The sequence below is a fragment of the Calidris pugnax genome, unplaced genomic scaffold, assembly GCF_001431845.1.
Source record: "Calidris pugnax isolate Ruff unplaced genomic scaffold, ASM143184v1 scaffold107, whole genome shotgun sequence".
Lineage (NCBI taxonomy): Eukaryota > Metazoa > Chordata > Aves > Charadriiformes > Scolopacidae > Calidris > Calidris pugnax.
This window is the reverse complement of record NW_015090901.1, coordinates 1517124-1538566: the sequence shown is the minus strand read 5'-3', so window position 1 is coordinate 1538566 and position 21443 is coordinate 1517124. Positions and strand designations below refer to the sequence as shown.

The 21443-nt window shown below is 36.8% G+C and overlaps 1 protein-coding gene across 1 annotated transcript in view; it reads left to right on the top strand.

Moving 5' to 3' along the window:
• Positions 1–21443, top strand: part of LOC106891904 (golgin subfamily B member 1-like) — a 58347-nt gene that overhangs the window by 26200 nt on the left and 10704 nt on the right. The window contains exons 22-35 of the mRNA XM_014948733.1: positions 313–443; positions 1301–1348; positions 2027–2136; positions 2402–2570; positions 2936–3040; positions 3366–13913; positions 14326–14477; positions 15683–15842; positions 17234–17386; positions 17769–17936; positions 18643–18740; positions 19096–19230; positions 20113–20227; positions 21010–21165. Of these exons, the coding sequence (XP_014804219.1) occupies positions 313–443; positions 1301–1348; positions 2027–2136; positions 2402–2570; positions 2936–3040; positions 3366–13913; positions 14326–14477; positions 15683–15842; positions 17234–17386; positions 17769–17936; positions 18643–18740; positions 19096–19230; positions 20113–20227; positions 21010–21165 (12248 nt within the window). The remainder of the gene's footprint in view (positions 1–312; positions 444–1300; positions 1349–2026; positions 2137–2401; positions 2571–2935; positions 3041–3365; positions 13914–14325; positions 14478–15682; positions 15843–17233; positions 17387–17768; positions 17937–18642; positions 18741–19095; positions 19231–20112; positions 20228–21009; positions 21166–21443) is intronic.

Below are 21443 nucleotides of genomic sequence, written 5' to 3'. Positions count from 1 at the left end.
CAAGTACATGATTGACTTGTAATTAAAGTAGCATGAGTCACACTATTGATTGAGCCACAATATTGTTTATAATATTTCTGCAAGGTTCTCTTTAGTTCTTGAGCTATGAAGCTTTATTTTGCTTTTTCAACAGTTAAAGCCATCTAATTTTTGGAAATGCAGGGCCTCAGGCATTTCCACTGGAAATGGTTGAGACTTGTTTGTGCCCAACATTGGTGAGAATTGAGAATAATAAGGTCAAAACCATTTCTAGACTTCTGGAATTTTATTAGGACTTTTCTTGAAAGAATTTCTCTTCTCTGACTTAAGCAGGCTTACGGAGTGTGGTTGAAGAGTTGGAACTGGAAAGAAATCAGCTGCAGGAACAAATCCTGTTTCTAGAAGAGCGCTGTCAGGATTTGGAAGATAGAATGCAGCTTCAAGGTAGAATGGAGGCTCTACAGGTGAGCTTTTGTAGTTGTTTAAATCCTGTGGTGTAGGAGAATCATTTCATTCTCTGTTTATGTTCTTACAATCATAGCCTACAGCAAGACAAAAAAGTCAATTTGCAGCTACCAAAAATGTCTAAAGCCTTTTTTATATTTCATAATTATGTTGGCAGAGAGTGTACACACACAATATTATGCTTTGAAGTTGAAACCTGACACTTCTGTTCAACCAAAGTAAAAATCATCACACAGAGAAACTTGATGGAAAGTTGGCTTCGTTATTTGTTTTAGAACCATAGTAAAAGGCAACATGATTTTCATTATTCTTTGTTAGGGGGTCTTTGTCAGAAAGTCCAGAATTAGATTTTGTTCCTACTGGCATAAGTCTCCCTCTTCTTACATCCCTCAAGTTTCTTTTATATTAGTGTGTGTGTCAATATTATTTTTTTATTTATATATACACACACATTTATAGAAAAGAAACTGTGTGAATGCAGAAAAAAGAATTAATAATTTAGTATTTGTTTATATATATAACTAACATTCTAACCCTGAGGTATTAATTTTATATATATTTAGATTGTAAAATTATTCAATGAAGGCACAAAAAGGAACAGTAAAGTAAATATTTATCAGAAAAGTTATTTTTAATATTTTTTGATGGAAAAGTTACTATGATAATTTTTAAACCTTATTTTCACTAAATGACACAACTGATCTGTTATTCAAGCTCCTTCAGGGTTCGTGCATTATTCATCGTTTTTTATCTGTTAAGTTGTACAAATATAAAAAAGAATGAACGATTTTAAGATGAAAGACAACCTTATATTAATTATTACTTGAGAATCTTGTAACAAAGCCTTTCAATGCAGGTAACGTTTGGTGTAGATGAAGAAGGGCAGCTATTGAGGGCGGTACAGGTGTGTTCTGCCTCCTCCAGAATGATAGCTTACTTTCAGTAGAGGTGACAAGTTTGCTGTGTTTGTCCTCTTTTCTGTTGATTCTGGATCTATGTTCTGGTTTTGGTTGCTGTTATCAGATTATTTTTTATTTCATGGTTTTGTTTTTGAATTGGTGCAGTGGCTCTGACTAGAGTAGGAGATTTGTACTGTCTTTAAAAACAAAATAGAAAAGCTGTGTGAATGGAGCTTGCTTCCTTTTTTCTTTTTTCCACAATTCCCCCATATGCAGGTTTTTGCATTCCTTCAACCTGAAAAATGGGCAAAAAAAATTCGCAAGTTTGGTACTGTCCTCAAACCGATGAAAAAAACCACTATATTTTTCAAAGCAATAGCTTCCCCTGTTAAGATAAGTAAGCTGCCTTAACACAGTGAGTGTGTGTGGTGTTTTGGGTATACAGCAATCGTCCTTGAGTTCATGCTCTTGCAGCATTTCTGAAAGGTGGGTTGCATCTGTTTGAACTAATATGCCACCTGAACTTGTGATGTGAGTGGTGTATTTTGCACTGATACCTGCTGAAGGGCTAGAAGAATGGTCTCTATTACCATGTAGAATGTAAATCTCCTGAAGAGTCAGATTTCCTAAAATATTCTGAGTGATTTCATGTGATAATTCTCTTCCTTGTTATTTTGTTGCAGAATGAAAACGAACGATTGCAAGCTCAACTCACCCAATTACGCAGCCAACAAATGCGAGATGTGGAAAAGAATCAAATTCTGATCTCTGGCTTGAATGAGCAGCTTAAAGGGTAAAATGAGGGCTCTTTACAACTCCGTACAGGATTCACTTTCTTTGCTTTAAGCTTCTACTGAGGATAATCTCTTAAAACACTTGAAAGAGAGTTACTTGATTCCTGCTTGTGTTTGCAGTAATGCTAATTTTTGTACTTTGAAGTTTAAATGGAAAGTGTAAAAACAATTATTCTTGTAGGACCACAGTTTGGAGCTAATAAGTCTAGAAAGCTTAAAGTAAGCTTTGTTTTCAAAGTATCTAAATATGAATTTTCTTTGTAGGTTAAGTGACAGAAATAGCTTCCTTGAAACTTCTCTTGGAGAAAAAGAGCAAAAACTGTTGAGCGTGACAGAAAAACTAGAACAAATCGAAACTTTGAGGAAACTGCTTCAAGAAAAAGATCTTCTGAACAAAGATCTTGGTGAAAAGTTTGTGTGTACTGAGCAAAAAGTAAGTTATTATTAAATAGAATTTAATTTATTAGAACTGGAGAGCATTAACTATAACTTTCTATTTGTGTCCCAGCAGCAATATTGCTGGTTTTTGTATCTGAAGGTTTTTGCTCTCTTTCTTTACAGTTTTGTTCACTTTGTGTAATTGCTTTGCTTTAAGCTGGATGTAGGGGTTTTTTAGACCCAACGTGGAGCTTTGAATGGAAGTATTTATGTTTTATTGGGATGATAAGTTATCCTCGTTTATTAATTTCAAAGTATAAACTCAACTGTTATGTAAATTCAATACTACAAATATAAAATCACCATTTTAATATAATTCTATATATTTCTATCACATTGACTTTTATTTTTAATACTAAGCTGAATGAAGCCTTAAAGAAGTGCAGTGTTTATGAAGTGGAGAATGCTGAGCAGAAAACGGTCATCAGTGATCTAACAGAAAAAGTTGCTACACTGAAGGAAAAGGTAACTTGTTAAAATAAAGTAAGAGAAGAAATTTTGTGTTATTTTGACGCATTTTGTAAAATAAAGTAAGAGAAGAAATTTTGTGTTCTTTTGACATGGCCCATTTAAATGTCAGCAAAATAGCAGCATTAACTGCTAAAAATTTCATACACTAAACTTTCTGTATGCTAAAACAATTTAAAGAATAGCCTGGTTATCTTGTGACTGTACATTTGGGGACAGATCGGTTACCTTAGATACTCTTTCTGCATGTGGAGTGTAATTTCCATTCTCCCTCTAATATATGTTTGAATTATTTTTCTAACATGCTTTTCTTGGTGTTTAGACTTTGAAACAAGATGGCGTGGTAGAGTCAATGCAGCTGGACCTGGACCAGACAAATGAAGAGCTTGACAAATTGAATACAAGCCATTTAGAGGAAAGATCTCAACTTATTCAAGATCTCCAGAAACGTGAGAGAGAAATTGATAATCTTAAAGAAGCACTGGCAGAAAAAGACAGGGAGATGTCTGTCCTGTCTTTGAATATGACAGAGTATTCTGAACAGATTATCATCCTGAAGCGCCAAGTACAATGCAAAGAGGAAGAAATACGAGGGATGGAGGAGGCCTTATCAAAGGCTGAAAGGGAAACTCATTTACTGAAAGAAGTCCAAACAGCTGATGTAAGAGATGCAAGCGTGAAGATATCTGTCCTTTCGGAGCAAAGTAACGCAATGAGACTAGAGCTAGAAAGAGTTAGAGTTGAAAATGAAGCTAAAACCAAAGAAAATGAGGAATTAATAAGACAAAGCAGTGAGAACAGCGCTACAATTAAGGATCTCCGTTCGGAAATCAAAGCCAACAATGTTGCATACCATAACAAACTGGCAGAGTGCCAGTCACAAATTACTTTGCTGAAAGAACAAATTAGTAAATCATCTGAAAAGTTACAAGAAACTGAGGATAAACAAAGAAAAGAAACTGAATACTTGAAATCTCAGCTTGAGGAAAACAATACTCTCAAGGAAAAATGGAACAATTTGCTTAAAGAGAAAGAGAGTAAAGCACAGACACTTGAAAATGAGTTAAAATCAATTAAAGATTCATACAATAAACTGGTTTCGGAAAATGCTAAAAAAGATGAAGAGTTGGCTGAGTTATCTAGAAAGCTTATAGAACATACTGAACATCAGGAAACAATTAGAAAAGAATTACAAGAGAAACAAGAGTTCATTATTTCATTACAGCAGAAACTTGGGGTTTTGGAGCAGCAAAATGAAGAGACTAAAGTTAAATTAACTGGAGATCTGGAAGCCAAAGAGACATGTTGCAAAGAACTTAATAACCAATTAAATGAAATACATAAACAAATTAACAAGATGGAAATAGAGACACAGGAGAAAGCTTCTGCTAATAAGCAATTGCAGGCAGATCTTGAAGGGAAAGAAGAAAAATTGGCAGAGCAAATAAAAGCAAATGAATATCTGAAAAAAAGTATAGATACAGTGGAAAAAGAGAAGGAGCAGCTAATCAGGGAAAATGAGAATTTGTCCAAACTCCTGGATGTAAAAGAATGTGAATTGTTAAAGAAAATCCAGGCTGTGGCAGAAATAGAGAATAAGCTATCTGCTAGCGCTGCTGAGTACGAAAAAACTCTTTCAGTACTAAGTTGTGATAAAAACACCCTGGCAAAGGAGATTGAACAACTTTCAGTACTTGCCGAGCAAAAAGAAAATTCAGTGGCAGAACAGCTGCAGGAGAAAACAAAGGAATGTAATGTGCTGGCTGATCAGTTGTGTGAAAGCAAGGAACAGACACAACAGTTGCATGAACAAATGCAATCACTTCTCATTCAGCTGCAGGATACAAGAGACAAAGAAATAAAGAAAGAAGAAATGTTAAATAATAAGTTATCAGAATGCAGTAGCCTAATGCAAGAGCTCAGCCACAGTAAGGAAAAAAATTTATTACTGCAGGAACAAATTCAAAGCCTAACTTTGGATTTTGAAGCTGCGAACAGGTCTCTAGAAGAGAAAAACCTTCAAAATGATTCATTGCGTAAAGCAATGGAAGAGAGTAAGTTTTGTATTGTAGAGCTTCAGGATGAAATAAAAAATCTGAAAGATGAAAAAACAAAGTTATCTCAGTTGGTAGAGGAAAGAGACCTGATTCTAAAAAATCAGGGTTCGGAACTTGAGAAGTTTCATAAGCAAATGTCTGAAAAAATGGAAGAACATACAGTGTTAAATAATCAGCTGCAGCTATTAAGCAAAGAATTGGATGTGCTTAAGCATGAAAAGGAGGACTTTTCAAGCTTATTGACTGAGAAGTCCCGTGAATATGAAGCTCTTCAGTCACAGTTGGTACAGCAACAGTCTGAAATTACTTCAGCAAGGCAACAAGCACATGATGCTGCTCTAGAAAATGAAAAATTGAAAGCAGACATTGAAACAGTTAATGTTACGGTAATGAAAAAATCAGATGAAGTAGCTGCTTTAACTTCACACTTGTCTCAACAAAGTCATAATATTTTAGCTCTGAAGGACCAAATTGATGGCCTCTTGATTGAAAAAGAAAACTTAAAAATTGCCTGTGAAGAAAAAGAAACTCTCCTTTCTGAAAAGGAAGCTTTGGTTCAGCAAATGAAAGATAGTAAAATGGCAGGAGAGGGGCAATATATGCAAATCATTTCAGATCTGCAAAACCAAATACAAGCCCTAAGTTTTGAAACCGGCCAGCTTAGACATGCAATGCAGGAAAAAGATAATGAATTTAAGAGGCAAGCCCAAGAATTAAAGTTATTAAAAGATAAATCTGAAGAGTCTGATGTACTTAGGGTTCAACTGTCTGAGAATATGGAGGTTATTTCTGACCTTCAATATCAGCTTAAAAATGTGACAGAAAAATCATCCCAGTTGAATGATTCAATTATACAAAAGGATGAATCTTTAAAACGAAAGTTAGATGAATACATCAGTTTAAAAGCAGAGCTTTCTGAGGTACGGGAATCTTCTGTTTTGCAACAGAAACAGTTGGAGCTTTTAGCCTCTGAAGCAGAACAATTAAAAGTACTTCTTTCAGAAAAAGAATTAACCATCAACAATATTTCATTGTCTAGCGAGACTTCAAAGAGACAACTTCAAGAGAAAGAGAATGAATGTGAGGTCTTAAAGAAACAGGTGGTAGATCTGGAGGAAGGAAAAGTGAATTTGCAAAAAGAAATACAAAATCAGAAGAATGTAATACTTGAGATGAACCAGTCGTTATCAGAAAAGGAGTCATCTCTTACGGAAAACGAAAGTCTCCTCAAAACTCTGCAGGAGAAAGCAAGGACAGATGAAGAGAAGACAAATTTAATTTCTCAGCTCAGGAGTCAGGTAGATGAACTAACACAAGAGCTGCAGAAAACTAAAGACCTAGTACATGAGAGAGAAAATGCCTTTTTATCTCTTCAGGAGAAAATCGAAGCACAATATGTATTAAGAACTGAGCTGAATGCAGCTGTTGAGAAAAAAGAAGAAGTTATTGCTGGACTGCTAAATTCTTTAAAAGAGAAAGATACCAGTATACAGTTGGCAGATAGCAACGTTAATGGTCTTTCTAGTGAGATTGAGGTTCTTAAAGGAAAATTAAAGGAAAGTGGTACAGCCATGAAAAACCTCACTAAGGAATTTCAGGAAAAGAATGAGGAGCTTGATATTAATCAGAAGAAAATGGATTCTTTGACAATTGAACTTGACTCTCTTAAAAGCGAACACCAAAAAGCACTAGAGCAAATAAATTCTTTGAAAGAAGAACTACAGCAAAAAGAATTGGCTGTGGAGTCTCTGCGTGTGAAGTGCGCTGAGCAGGCAGATAAAATAACGTGTTTGAGCTTAGAATTGAACGATGTGAATTCCAGATCCTCTCAAGACTGCCATGACAACGCCCTTTTAATAGGCAGTCTGCAGGGCCAGGTAGAGTCTTTAGAGAAAGAAAAAAATCGCTTGCAAGAAGATGCTGATAAACTGTTGGCTGAAAATGCACAACTTACTACATCTCAAAATCATTTGCAAAAGAAATTGGAAGAGCTCCAAGAAATCAATGAAAAACTAGAAACCAGTGAGAACTATTCAAGAATGCAGATAGATGCTGTCAAACTGCAGATGAAGACTGAAAAAGAGAAGTTACAGACGCAGGTTAGTGTGAAAGATGAAGAACTTTCTAAATTAGAACTTAAATTTGAAACTCTAGAACAAAGTCTACTTGAGTCAGAAAACAAGTGGGTGACAGAACTCGATAGGGCAACTTTACAAAATGATAAACTTACTGAGCAATTGAGCAGTTTAGAAAGTGAAATGAAATCAAAGGATAGCAAAATCCAGTCTTTGCAGCAAGAGCTGGATCTTATAAAAGAGGAATTAACTCAAAGCTTATCTCCATTACTTAGTAGCAGGCTTTTATGTAAAGAAAAGGAGGCACAGACTTCAGATTCTGAACTGCAGCTAACCGATAGTAAAATTCAGTTGGAAAAATTCTCCACTCTTGTAACCACTATTTTGAGCAAAGAAACAGAAAGAGAACAATTGCAACTGGTGCTTTTAGAGAAACAGAAAGAAATAGATGCTGTGAAAGATGAATTAAAGAGTGTGCAGTCACTTGAGAGGGAGAAGGAGTTGCTGCAGAATGATATTGAAAAAATGAAGGGCAAGTATCAATCTGAAATTGAATGTCTGTCAAAAGAAATGGTCACAGTCAAGGAAACATTGTGTAAACAACAGTCTCTCTTGCAAGAAAGGGAAGAGTCTTTTGCAGAACTAAATAAGCAGGTTGAATTTCTTCAAAACAAGATAAGTGAATCAGAAGAATTAGTAAGAACCAGTCAAGAGAAACTGCACTTTGAAGGTAAAAAAGTAGCAAGTCTCCTTGAAGAAACAGGAAAAAAAGATCAACTCATTGAAAACTTAACTTCCCAGGTAAATCAGCAGAAGGAGTTAATTTCTGGTCTAAGCCAGCAACTGAAAGAGAAGGACTGTTCTGTTACCCAGATCATGGAATCATTGTCTAACGAAATGCTGAATTTTTCCGAAGAGAGAAATACGTTAAATACCAAACTGCAAGACCTTGAAGCTGTTCATAATAGTTCCATAGAAGAGCTAAACCGAGTATTGCAGGAACTTGAGGATTGTAAGAAAGAACTGGAACACAGTCAGGTTACGTTAAGCAGTAGAGAAGCTGTGTTTAAGGATTTAATGAATGAAAAAGAGGAGATGCAGTTTAATCTTGAGAAAATGGGTAAGGAAAAAGAAAATCTGAAAAAGAAACTTCAAGCAGCGTTGATAGTAAGAAGAGATCTAATGCAAAAAGTTGGAAAACTAGAAAAGAGCGGGCAGGAAGAAATAGAAAAAGAGCAAAAAAAAGCAGAGGAGCTGTTGAGGAAAGTTAATGAGTTAACAGACAAGCTGAAACTAGTTGAAGTACAAAATAAAGATTTTGAGTCTCATCTTGGAACTTTGAAGCAACAACTTCTAGAAAAAGATGCCAAAATAAGTAATTTGACTGAAATTTTGTCTTCAAAAGCTTCTTATTTAGAGGAACTTCAGGACAATATTACAAAGCTAAATGATGTCATTGCTGAAAAAGAAAAAACATGTGAGCAGAACCTAAAATCTTTAGAGGAAAATAACATTAATGTCTTGAATCAATTAAAAGAAGAGAAAGAGGCCTTACAGAGGGAGCTTTTGGTCAGGGAAGAAGATATGAAAGAATTTCAGAAAGAAAGGGAAAAACACGCTAAACTCGCAGCAGATTTCAATGAACAAAAAAACTACCTTGAGCAGCTGAAACAAGAACATAAAGCACTCTGGGAAGTTCTTCAAACAAAATGTAAAGAACTTGACTTCAATCAGTTAGAAGAGTATCCCTTAGGGAAAGAGCTGGCTTTACCTAAGGCAGTGCCAGCAGAAGAAGCAGCTGACCTAAGGAATTTGGAATCGGACAAAGCAAGAAGCAAGGTTCAGGATGCATCCTTAAAAGAGTCAGAAAACGTGATCGCTTCAGCGGAAAGTAAAGACACTGAGTTAAGAGAACTAAGAAGTAATTATGCAAAACTTCAGGAGGAGACAGAAATGTTAAAGAAAGAGTTGAGGAAGATATCAGTTGAATTTGGTGATGAAAGACCAGAAACAGTCAGCGTAGACTCTTTGAGACAGCAGGAGGAGTATCAGGATACGGGCAGCTTGTTGGAGGTCATAAAGCAGCTACAGAAAAGGCTGAAAGCATATGAGGCTGAAGCTGTAGAGATTAAGACGGCGCTTGAATGTGTAAGTAATGAGAAAGAAGCACTTCTTAAAAAAAGTGAAGAGGATTACAAGGTGAACCAGGAGAAACTGCAGAGATTGAGAACTGAAGCGAAGAAGGAGGTTGCAGAAAAGAATGAGGAAATAGAAGCGTTGCATTGTTCGCTTACGGATTTCAAAGTTAAACTTGATCTGGAAAAGGAATTATTAAATAAAGCTATAAAGGAAGGCCAAGAAGAAGCCTACCATTACAAAACAGCATTTGAAGAAATGAAGGATGAAAAAGAGAAACTTTTTGGTTGTTTAGAAAAGTCCAATTTGGAACTAATTGATATGAAAAAGGAGGTAGAACATTTCAGTGAAGAAAACAAAAAACTTCTGGCAGAGCTATGTATGCTACGTGAGAAGGTTGAGATGAGTAGACCTGTGGTGTCACGCAAAGAGCTTAAGGAAGAAAATGATACTGAAAAAGAATTGGGAGAGTGTTGTTCGGAAAGTAATTCCTTTCAAGGAGAGTTAGAAGGTAAAGGCACCTCTTCTCAACTATCAGAGGCTGATTACTCTGGGAAAACAGAATGTCAAATCCAGAAACAAAGGCAAATGATTGAAGAACCGCTGGCAAAATCTGCAAATATAAATGATTCTAAACCACAAGAGCAAAGAACTGTAGCAGAAGAGAAGTCCAGAGAGCGCCTTCAAAGAAAATTACAGGCGGCTTTAATATCGCGCAAAGAAGCCCTGAGAGAAAATAAATGCCTAAAAGACCAGATTGATAAGCTCATGTTGGAAAGAGAAGAACTGGTGAACAAGACAGGTATGCTTGAACACTTGTTGGAGCTTGGGAGAGAAAACCAAAGTTCAAGTGCTGTTTCTCCACTGTCTGAAGAGGAGCGCCTTGTTTCTGAAAATGCCAGACTGTTGACTGAGAATGAAAACCTCACTGCGGCATGTGAAAGTCTTAAATCCACCATGGAGACTATAGTTCAGGAAAAAGAGGCCTTTTCTTTCCAACTAAATACCTTAAAAGATTCTCAGACAGTTGAATTGACAGGATGGAAGGCTAAACATAGTGAATTAAAGCAGGAGTATGAATCGCTTCTTCAGGCTTATGAGAATATCAGTAGTAAAATAGCAGAGATGAGGCAAGTTATTGATCTCACTAGAAAAGAGAAGCAAGAGGCCATTCAAAGGCTCAGGGAAAGAGAATCTGAGAAGGAGGCTCTTGGGCAGCGTTTACAAAAGCTCATGGATGAAAATGAGGTTGTTAAGAATCAACTGAAACAACTGGGCGAATCCAAGAAAATGGAAGTTGACGAATTACAAAGTAAAGCAGAGAGGCAGATCCGTGAGCAAGAGGCAAGGATGCAAGAACACCAGGATCGTCTTTGTGAACTCACTGATCAGAATCATCAGCTAATGGAGGAGAATGAGCAGCTGAAACAAACTTCTGAAAACTTAAAGCAGGCTTTAGAGAAAATCCAGAATGAAAATGATATCCTTCATAATGACATCACTGTAACTAAAGCAGCTTTGGGAGAGCTCCAGGTTCAAATGGAGGTGTACCAAAATGATATGCAATCTAAAATCAATGATGCATTATATAAGAATGAATCATTGTTACAGGATATTAATCTGTTAAAGGATAAACTCTCTGAAAAAGAGCAAGATGTGCTTGTCCTAGAAGAAGAAAGAAAATTAATTTCAGAAAAAGCAAAAGAAATTGAAAAATCCTTGGACCATAAAAACCATTGTCTAACAAAGCTGGACATGGAATGTAAGAGTCTGACACAGGAAATTGTTAGTCTAAATGAAAAAGTTAAGATATTAGAGGATGATAAATGTCTGTTACAGGAAGAATTAGAAAATGTACAAGAAAGTTCTTACAAAGTAAAGAATGAGAGAGAGTTTCTTGAGACGGAATTGCTTAATCATGTTAAAAAAGTTGATCATCTTACTGATAGAATGAAATCAGCACAGGTACAGAATAACTTGCTGTTACAGCAACTGGAAGAATTAAAGGCAGAAAAATGTAATGTGATTAGAGAAAAAGAAGAGCAGCAGTTACACCTTGTAAAAGTGTTTGAGGAGAAGGTGAAAAGTGCTCAGAGGGATAATAATGGAAGTAAAAACAAAACGAAAGAATTGCAAGAACTCTTAAAGGAGAAACAGCAGGAGATCAACCAATTGCAAAAGGATTCGATAAAGTTCCAGGAGCTGATCCTGGATTTGGAAAGATCTGTGAAACTGTCGCAGGCAAAAAGTGAAAAACTCGAAAAAGACTTAAGTAATGCTTCAGAAAAGCATGCAAAATCAAAGGAAGAAATCTGTCACCTCAAGGGTGAGCTTTCTTCACAGATGAACTTGTTGGATCAGTCAAAGAGTGAAGTGGTCAGGCTTACAGAGGAGAATCTAAATTGGAGAAAAGAACTTAAGAAGAAAGAAGAGGAACTACAACTTCGAAAGCGAGAATATGAGAGGCAATTGGAATTTAATCTTCAACAATTGAAATTGGTTCACCAAAGAGAAATTTTGAACCTAGAGGAAAGACACGGTGCCCTTGAGAGAGAAAAAGACAGGGCAATTAGTGAGATTCGTGGTTTGCAAGAGGAAGTTGGCATTAAGGACTCCCAAAACAAGAAAATTCAAGCAGATTTGAATGCGGCTTTGGCACGATTAGCCGCTTTCACAAAGTGTGTGTCCTCTCTTCAGGATGACCGGGACAGGGTAGTCACTGAAATGAAAACCTGGGAAATGCAGTTCAAAGAGGCCATCCAAAGTAAAGAGAAACAGATAGAAGACAGCAATAAAAGAATAATGTCTCTACAGGAGGAATTGAAGGAAAAAATTACTCAGATTCAAGAACTGAATATCAAATATTCAGTGGTAGAGGAAACAAAGGATGAACTGTATTTGAGGCAAAAATCTGTTGATCTACAACGGTATGAAGAGCTCTGCAGAATAAAGGAAGAAAATACGTTTTTTTTTAACAGGCAGCAAGAATTGGAGAGCGTGCTTCAGTCCAAAGAAGAAGCTTTGCAAGCACTCCTTAAGGAAAATAATTCTCTTAATCATCTCATAGAGAATAGTAAAAGTGCAGGAAGAGAGATAAAAGCTCTGGAAAGTAGTTTTACAAGACAAGAACAAGAATTGCAACAGCTTCTAGCTGAGAAGGAAAAAGTCAATGCTGAATTGCAGAAGCAGATCACCATTTCCGAGCAAATGAAGATCATGCTAAATAATAAAGACGAAGAGATTTCCTTACTCATTTCTTCAAAAGGTGATGAAATTTCCGACTATCTGATTCAGGTACAGACTCAACATAAAAAACAAATCGAAGAGTATGAACTTCAGTTAAGGTCTTTGCAGACAGAGAAAGAACGATCTGAGGAGTCCTGTCAGAGGATGGAAAAAGAATTGAGAAACCTCCAGCTGAAAGCGGAAAAAGCAGGTCAAGATAAGGCTGCAATTGCCAGTGAAATAGATGCCTTTAAAAAATCCATGTCGTCTCTTCAGAATGATCGGGATGATCTTTTTTCTAAATACAAAGAACTGGAACATCTTCACCAAGATGTCTTAAATCAGCGGGACAGTCTTATAGTTGGCAATGCCAGTGAGAATAATGCTTTGAAGCAAGAAATAAGGACGCTTCTCAATCAGATAGATGATCTCCATTCAGAAAACGCAATGCTAAGTGCACAGCTGATAAAGTACAGGGAAGATCTTAACCAAGTTCTATCTCTGAAAGACCATCAGCTGAAAGACTTACTTAAGCAGAAATTGGATTGTATTAAAAGCCTCGAGCAAGAAAAATATGACCTTCAAAAGCAAATAAAAGAAGTGCAGTTTTCCAATCAATTGCAGAAGGACACTGCTGAGTCTTTGGAACATGAAAATAAAAAATTAGTGTCTAAAATAAATGATTTAGAGTCTTTAATTGCATCCTTAAACAGAGAGAAACTTGTTTCTGAATCTGGAGAGAAGCTGCTGACTAGTGATAGTGTTCAGAAAAAGGAAAGTGTATCCAATGGGCAGTTTGGAGAAAATCTGCAGAAGAAGATTCACGAACTCCAGAAATCAAGAGGCAGAAATACTAAGGATGCAGATGAGGAATACAGTAAGACTCTTTTGACGCTTCAACATGGAGATGAACCTGAGAAGATGTTACTAGAAGTTCAGTCTCAAAATAATGAACTGAGGTCCCAAAACGAGGCCTTTGGGAAAGCAATGACTGCTCTGCAAAACGACAGAGACAGGATAATAGAGGACTTCAAGGTACTTCAGAGCAAATACACAGCTGAACTCAAGACTGAAAGAAAGAAAGGAGATGAACTTGAGGCTGAATTGGATGGCTTTAAATCACATCTTATCAGTACGCTCAAAGAAAATTCTCTTCTCAGTCGGGTTATTCTTGATGCTGCAGATAAGGTTACACTTGATCAGATTGCTGATGGAATTGAAAAGCTCTGTAGGACGTTAGTCAGTCGTGAGATGGAGATTAGCAGGCTCTCATCTGAGTGTGGGAATTATGGTCACCAGATTGAAGCTTTTTCCAAGGCTATGGCCAGTCTTCAGGATGACCGAGACAAATTGCTGCAGGAGCTCAGCAATCAGAAGGTAACTTCTGAAACAAAACAGGGCACAGCTTCATTTCCCATTCATTGCAACAGTATCAATGAGATGAATTCTTTTAAAAGTAGTTTGGATATGCCTAAGAACAATAGGGGAAGATTGGTAAGTTTTAATTAGCTACATCACTTTGTAATTTATTTTTTTTATGTAGAGAATACTTAGAAACATTATGGATTCTGAAGTTTAACTTTGTAAATTATGTGAGTGCAAAGAAAGCATTGTTTCACTAGGGAAGGCATGACAATTTTGGAAATTTAGGTAATTATCCTGTTAAATAGGAGCAAATGGAGGTAAAACATTATTCTGTAATTAGAATTCTAGCACTAATAAAACTTCGATCATACAGTTTTTATAGACTTCAATCGTATAGTTCACTAACCATGTTTACTAAACGTAGGCTAAAGAAGGAGCCAGCCTTGCAGCTGTTGAAATATCAAAACTGAAGACCAAGGTTGATGATTTGGAGAAGGCGTTGCAGCAGACAAAAGCCTTCCAAGCAGAAACTGAGAGAGAGATTGCATCGTACCAGAATGAGCTTGCTGGATTAAGGTATATATTTTAGAATTAACAAACAGTACGTGTGACTCTTGTTTAGAGTTCTTCAGTGACTTCACAACCTGACCTAAAACTGACACAAACCCAAGATTATGTAGCAGGAGGTAGGATAAGAATATTTTTGTGGTGTGAAATCAACTTCGCCAAGATTATGTAGCAGGAGGTAGGATAAGAATATTTTTGTGATGTGTGAAATTAACTTCCACAGAGTTGTCTTTGTTCGTGGTTATCCTTCTGTCTTTATTTAATGGTCTCTTTGTTTATGTAAAGTTTCAAACAGTATTAAGTGATTTTTTTCTGTTCTGTTGGTGACTTGGATACATGGACCTACTATTTAAGATTTATTTCAGTGTTTGGGAGTATATTTTCTTCTTAGAGTAATGATTGATATGGCTGAATGTTTTCCCAAAATCTCTTTTTTTAGAAGATGTCTGAGGTGTTGTGTCTTTGGCCCAACTACATATTAAAAATTAACGTCATTTCACATTTGAGCATTATTTTTGTAGATTCAAGAGTCCATTTCAGCACTGTTCACATCGTGCATCATCTGCAACAAGCAAATAATGTGACACTTTGAGCCTAATTCTGTGAATGCCTCATAAGGTCTGCTTTAGAGAAGGAATGGGCAATTTTAAGTGGCATTCAGTGGAGGCAGATCAAGATTTGGTCGTCTTAAACTGCTGTTCTTCAGGTTTTTAAACGTGTGCAGATGATTGAAGTGTGAAAGATGCGATGATCAGTTTGGTGAAGATAATGTTGTCTGAATTTGAGGCCAGTAGGCAGGATCCTAGTGCCTTACTGCATTTTATTGTCTGTAGTGTACTTTCTAGATCCCTAATTAAAGTCTGAGTAAGGTAATATCTTATACTAGAAGCTTTTGGGGGAGGGGGTGTAGGTCAAAAGGCCATTTATTTTTTGCAAATGTGAGCAAGTTAGGATAAAATATTCAAACCTCACTCTAACTTGTAGACCAGTGAACAGCATGAATAGCTTCTTCCATTTTTTCCCCCCAAACTTTAAGATGTCTTTAAACTGAAGTATATATTGAGGATGTTCATACAGTACTCTATATTTGCATATAACCGTTCAAACAGTACCATTACTTATTTCAGAAATCATTGAGTACAGGTTTATCCTTTTCATTCAGTAGAATGTAGTGTGTTCTCATTTAATGTCTAGTCCTACTGTTTTATGTTCAGAATGGAAAACAACCTCCTCCTCTCGGAGTCCCAGGCGCTACGAAATCAGTGTCAAATCACAGTTGCTGAGAAGGACCGGCAGATTGCGGAGCTACAGAAGCTGCAACAGGACATGGTTGTTAAGAAATCAGTCTCTGCTGGCAGCAATTACCCACCCAAGGTAAACAAATGAGGTGTAGCAGGAGGCACAAATCTAATTCCATCAGTTCACCGTAGGAAATGTGCAGCCTGCTTCTGGGAAGAAAATTCAGAAGAGGCTGGGATTGTTTGCTTAAGAAATAAATAAAGGCGATGGGGGGGGGAACCCAAACCCTAATAGTACTGTGGGATGTAAGTGAAAGGAGACTCTACACTCTCACTTGTAAAGCTAAGACAGGGGACATTTGGTGATAAATACAAAGCTAGTAAAAGGATGTGCTCTTTCAGGCAATGCAAACAGGTTTTCAGACACGTTATAGCTACAACCTGTTTCCAGGGACACAGTTTTTAAGAGGATCAGAAAAGGACTATGTAGTTTGCATTACAACAGTAGTATTCAGAATTTGTATACTTGATGCTAACAAATTTTGAAGATCTAATAAAGTTCATTCATCAGAGCCTAAACCGATCCCTAATTACTGCAGATTAGAGTGGGACCTAACCAGGGGAAGAAGGGAGAGATGTGCCTAATGGAAGTGTTCGTATCCTTCCCCTGAAGCAGCTGGAGCTGGCTTCTGCCAGGAACAAAATACTAGATTTAGAAAGGCAGCAGCTGAGACCCAGTCTGGCAATTGCTGTCTACTGCCATTAAAGGTTTGAGGAAAGTGTTATTTTAGAATAATATTCTTATTTGCCTTTTCTGTGCCATTAAAAACAACATTTTAGTTGGTCAAGTTTGTGTCTCATATGCTGTTCGTTTTCTGTGATTAAAATCACAAACACAATCTATTGAACAGTAATGTATCTTGGGTTATATAATATTTAATGGGGTAGAAGTAACTATTTCATGATTGTATAGGAAGTTAGATACCATAAAGCATTAGAGATAGCCCATTTCCCTCCGTTATTGGAGATTAACAACAAAATGTTGACCCTTCAGCGATAAAAAAAGCCAAAGCTGTGAATTAGTCATAAAGTTGGGTGTTAGGTTTTTTCCCCAAAAATGGACTTTGAGCTTTAAATTCATATTTACAAAATAGCTGTTTTACAAGTCATGAATACTATACATATTAGTTTGAAAATAGTTTTTGAAAGGTGTTTTATATTCATCTGGATTTTTCTGGTTTTCCCATTTTTTTTGTGCTTCAAACTATTTGCAAATTAAAGATTAAGTTGGGTTGCCTTTCCATGGTAATTTTTGATTTTCCTTTGTAATTGAAGTAGGGTTGAAAACGCTAAGTAGAAGATTTTTTTTTCTTAGATTTTTTAGAAAATATAAAGTCTCTTGCAGGGGTAGTATTTGAGAAGGAAGTGAAATTATTATGTGGTCTGTATGTATATTTAGTGTTGGAGTTCTATATTATTTAGAAAACTCCTATACCATTTACACTGAATATGCTAATGCTTTTAAAGGTTTTGGAAACTGTCTCCCTCGCTGGAAGTGCAGACGTGCCGGAGGACATCAAACGTGTTTTAGCTGAGAAGAATCAGCTTCAGAATGACCTGCAGCGCTGCCTTCAGGAGATACAACAGAAGGATCTGTATTTTCAGCAGATTAATTCAAAGGTAACTTCAAACAACAGTTGTGATCCTCAATAGCTCATGAGAAGGTCAGCTGGTATCAACATGATATCCTATGCAACCTGAGGCCATTTCCTCTCATCTTACCACTTGTTCCTTGGGAGAAGACCCCACCTCTCTACACCCTCCTTTCAGGGAGTTGTAGAGAGTGAGAAGGTCTCCCCTCAGCCTCCTTTTCTCCAGGCTGAACACCCCCAACTCCCTCAGCCTCACCTCATAAGACTTGTTCTCCAGGCCCCTCAGCGGCTTTGTTGATGCAATTTTGAAACTAGTGCTCGGTTTTCAACATCAGGGTCTCAAATCTGTAGTAATTTCCCAGAGGAGATAATTCCTAATGTTTATTTATTTAAATGTTATTTTTTTTCAGGTTGTGCAGTCAGCAGAAGAGAATGCTGTCTTGTCTGCCCAGTTGAAGACTCTTTCACAGACTCTAAGGGATAACCAGCTTCGTTACACTGACTTGCAAAATCGGTATTTAAGACTAGAGAGGGAATATCAGACCATGCAAGTAACATCTTTCCAAGGCACTGTTCAGGTAAACTATTCTATGGAAGTGTTTTTAGTTTTTTTTTTTTTCTCTGTGCTTACCCTTTTTTGAGTTTTGTTCTAAAAATGAAGTGAATACTTTTTGTTGTACTGATTTGGTACTTTTGTTAGCTGCAGATAACTGTCTATTGTTGCAAAGCTAGTTTTATTTGACTTTCCATTTAAGGAAGCTTTTTACATGCTTTTTTCGGTTTTGAAGTATCATCTTGAATTGATCTGCAGCTGGCAGAGGTAATTGGATGATCACTAATTGTTGGATCAGCAAAGTTTAGTGATAATTCCACAGCAGTCATGAATCATTTTGCAAGGTGTTGGAGTTTCAGTACCCTCTGCCAACCCCTCATACACATCTGTAAGCTTATGCCTTTGTGATCTCTTAATTTTTCAAAAGCTTTCCTATACTGGTTTGGTTATTCAGTAACAATTAATTAATATAATACCCTAAACTATCATATGGATACATATATAAAGCAACTCTTACTCTTCCCTAAACAGAAATTAGCACATACAAGGAGAACTGTAAACTAAAATACAAAAGAATAACTGAAAATTAAATGAAAATATTAAATGGCACAAAGAGTGGTTGTTTTCCACTGCTTTATGGTGCTTATGGCTTTAATTAAAATAAAGATTTTTAGCGACTAGAAAAATGGTGACTGGCTTTTTTTTTCTTACCCCCCTTTAATATTTTCTAGGCTGAAACTAGAGCAGAAGTTCCCCCTGGAGCGCCGCAGGAAAGGTCTGCAGTTATGGTCGAAATAGACAATATGGAGCTAAATGAACTCAGGAAAAGGTCAGGATTTGAGAGCATGTATTAGCAATATTGTTTTCCTGACAGCTGTGTTGTAAGTGCGAAAGTAATGCTTTTCTATCCCTCTAAGGCATTTGGGGGGGGAAGGGAGAGAAGTGGATTTACAGTGGATTAAGTGAATCATAGTCATATTCTTGAGTTGTTATTATCTGGTAGCATTTTTGGTTTGTTTTAGTAAAGATCAATACTTACTGGTGGCTTCTTATTTCAATGCCTAATCTAAAGCATCTAATTATAATTAGGTATCACAAAAAAGAACTTTATTTCATGAAAAAGAGCAAGAAAGCAGTTCTTTTAAGTATGTGAAATACTGATTTCAGGTTTCATTCTGTCATAGGCTTGCAGAGAGCGAGCAACAGTACGAATCAGTGCAGCAGGCACTCTCACAGCTGACAGAGACACTGTCAGAAGAAAAGAGGAGGAGAGAAGCTGCAGAAGAGGCTCTTGGACTCTCTGAGGAGCAGAGTAACAGGTAAAATGCTCCTCTCTGTAAAACGTGGGTTTTTTTCTTTTCAAAGAAAAGTGTCTGTAAAACAGTGTTTCTTTTTCTTACACTTTTGAGGTATGTGAGGGTGAGATTGCTGCATTAAACCCTTGTGTGGCTATGAAATAACTTGCATGTTCAGAGAGACAAAGCCATCTTGCCCTTCTGCTTCCCCTTGGACAAATGGCTGCTGAGATTTTCATTTACACTCTGCCTGGAGTAAATGCAACATGTACTAGAGAGCTGGAAACCAGAACAGCAGGTTTTTTGGTTGCCTTTTATGTTTAGTGAGATCAGTGATAGCTTTTCCTATGGGTGTTGGATTCCTGAGCAAATAATAGAACAAATAGAACAAACAAAAAATAGAACCTCTTTGTGAGTCCACAATGCCTGAAGCAACAAAAATGCATGTGTAACTGTGTTAAAAAGCTAGGTCTAGCTTTATGGATGAAGAAAATGTTATGGGGTTTGGTTTTGGTTTTGTTTTTCTTTATTTAATTTCTTGCTTCGGATTTTGGAATCAGTAGTGAGTGGTATTTCTTTTTTTCCAACTTAAAAAAAAAAATCTCATGTATAACACCTTTAGTACAGACACTGTTTAGATTTAAAATGCCATTATCCATCTGCCTAAATAAAGTGTCCATCATTACCATCATCTGAAACTATTCAATCAGCTAGTGGTGATGGGGGTTATTCTGAATAAATGAAACACCTTGAGAGGAGATTGCAGGTGGGAAAAAAACCTGGAAACACAAACTAAGTTTAATTGCTTTTCGTGAGGATGTCCCACCAGTAATGTATACAAAATAATGTTTCTTATGTGAACTAGGGCAGATAATTCAGTACTCCGTTGTCTCCTTTTCATTTCAGATTTGAAGTAAGCAGTTACAGGTCTGTACCTAGTGAATACACTGTTCAGATGGAGACTGAGGAGGAAAGAGAAGCCTTAATCATCAATCCCAGTGAACATGTTATTGTGCGAAAGGTAAGTCAAAGAAACCTTTTAAAAACCCCTGAATTATGAGTTACTTCAAAGTGTCGTGCATATTGTATACTGCTACTTGCAGACTGAATTGAAGACACCACAGCTCATGATCTTCTTCATGCTGCTGCTCTTTTTCCTGTCTTCCCTCTGCTATACCTTTCTCTCAGCTGCCATTAATTCTTGGAGTGTGGATTTCCCTTCTGAGTGACTGGGAGTCACTGGTTTTGGGTTGTCCTCTTTATATGATACTTGTCTAAATGGTCTTGTCTCTGGAAAGCTGACTGTGAAGCACTCTTGGTGTGTTAGATATCATGGGGACAGGTGGACTATAGGGGTGTCCACTCAAAATCACAAGCTACTACTGAAACTACACTTTTCCTGAAAAACTGTCCTGAATTTCTTTCTGTTTGGGTTGTGAATAGTGAGTTAAACACAGGCAGCTGTGTAAAACCATATCATGTAGCACATTGCATCTGTCCAAATGAAAATGTGAGTAATGGTATGTATATTGCACATGTGGCCATTAAATAAAGTATGTAGGGATATAATTATGCAGTTATGGAATTACAAGATTATTATGTATTATGTATCCTTTTCTCTCCCCTTATTAAATGCTGTTCTCTTTGGCCTTTAAATCATTTATGTTTAGAGCTTGTGCTGTGGCATCCGTTGCTGCATCAGAGGCAAAAGTTGTATGGTGCCTCAGAAACCTAAGATACAGAGGTACTTCTTCTCCTCTGTATTCATGATTACTTATTTGATGTTTTTTGTTTCCTGAGCAGATGAAAGGAGGAGCCCTTTCCTTCAGAAGATGGGTTCGAGGGCGAAGCCTTTACTGTTCTAAGCTGCTGACCTCCAGAGCGAAATCCCGCTATTTATTCCTCACCTACCTAGTGACACTACATCTTGTTGTTTTACTGTGCCTCACGGGTGTTCTCTGAATACACTGCATTTTCTGGGTAAATTATTTCTCTGTAGGTAATGGTGTGCCAATCCAAGATGATAGACTTTTCACATGCTGCTGTTAAGCTATGCACTGGACACAGTTGTATATATATATTCTTGTTACACTACATGAATCTTACGCTTCTTCAAAGAAATTTGTGTATATCACAGTTGTTCCAAAGTTGACTTGAATTGCTCTTTATCAGTGGAATATTATATTTGCTAAGGAGAAAATATTCCCCTCTGTTCGCCCTATACAGAAACTGCTGCA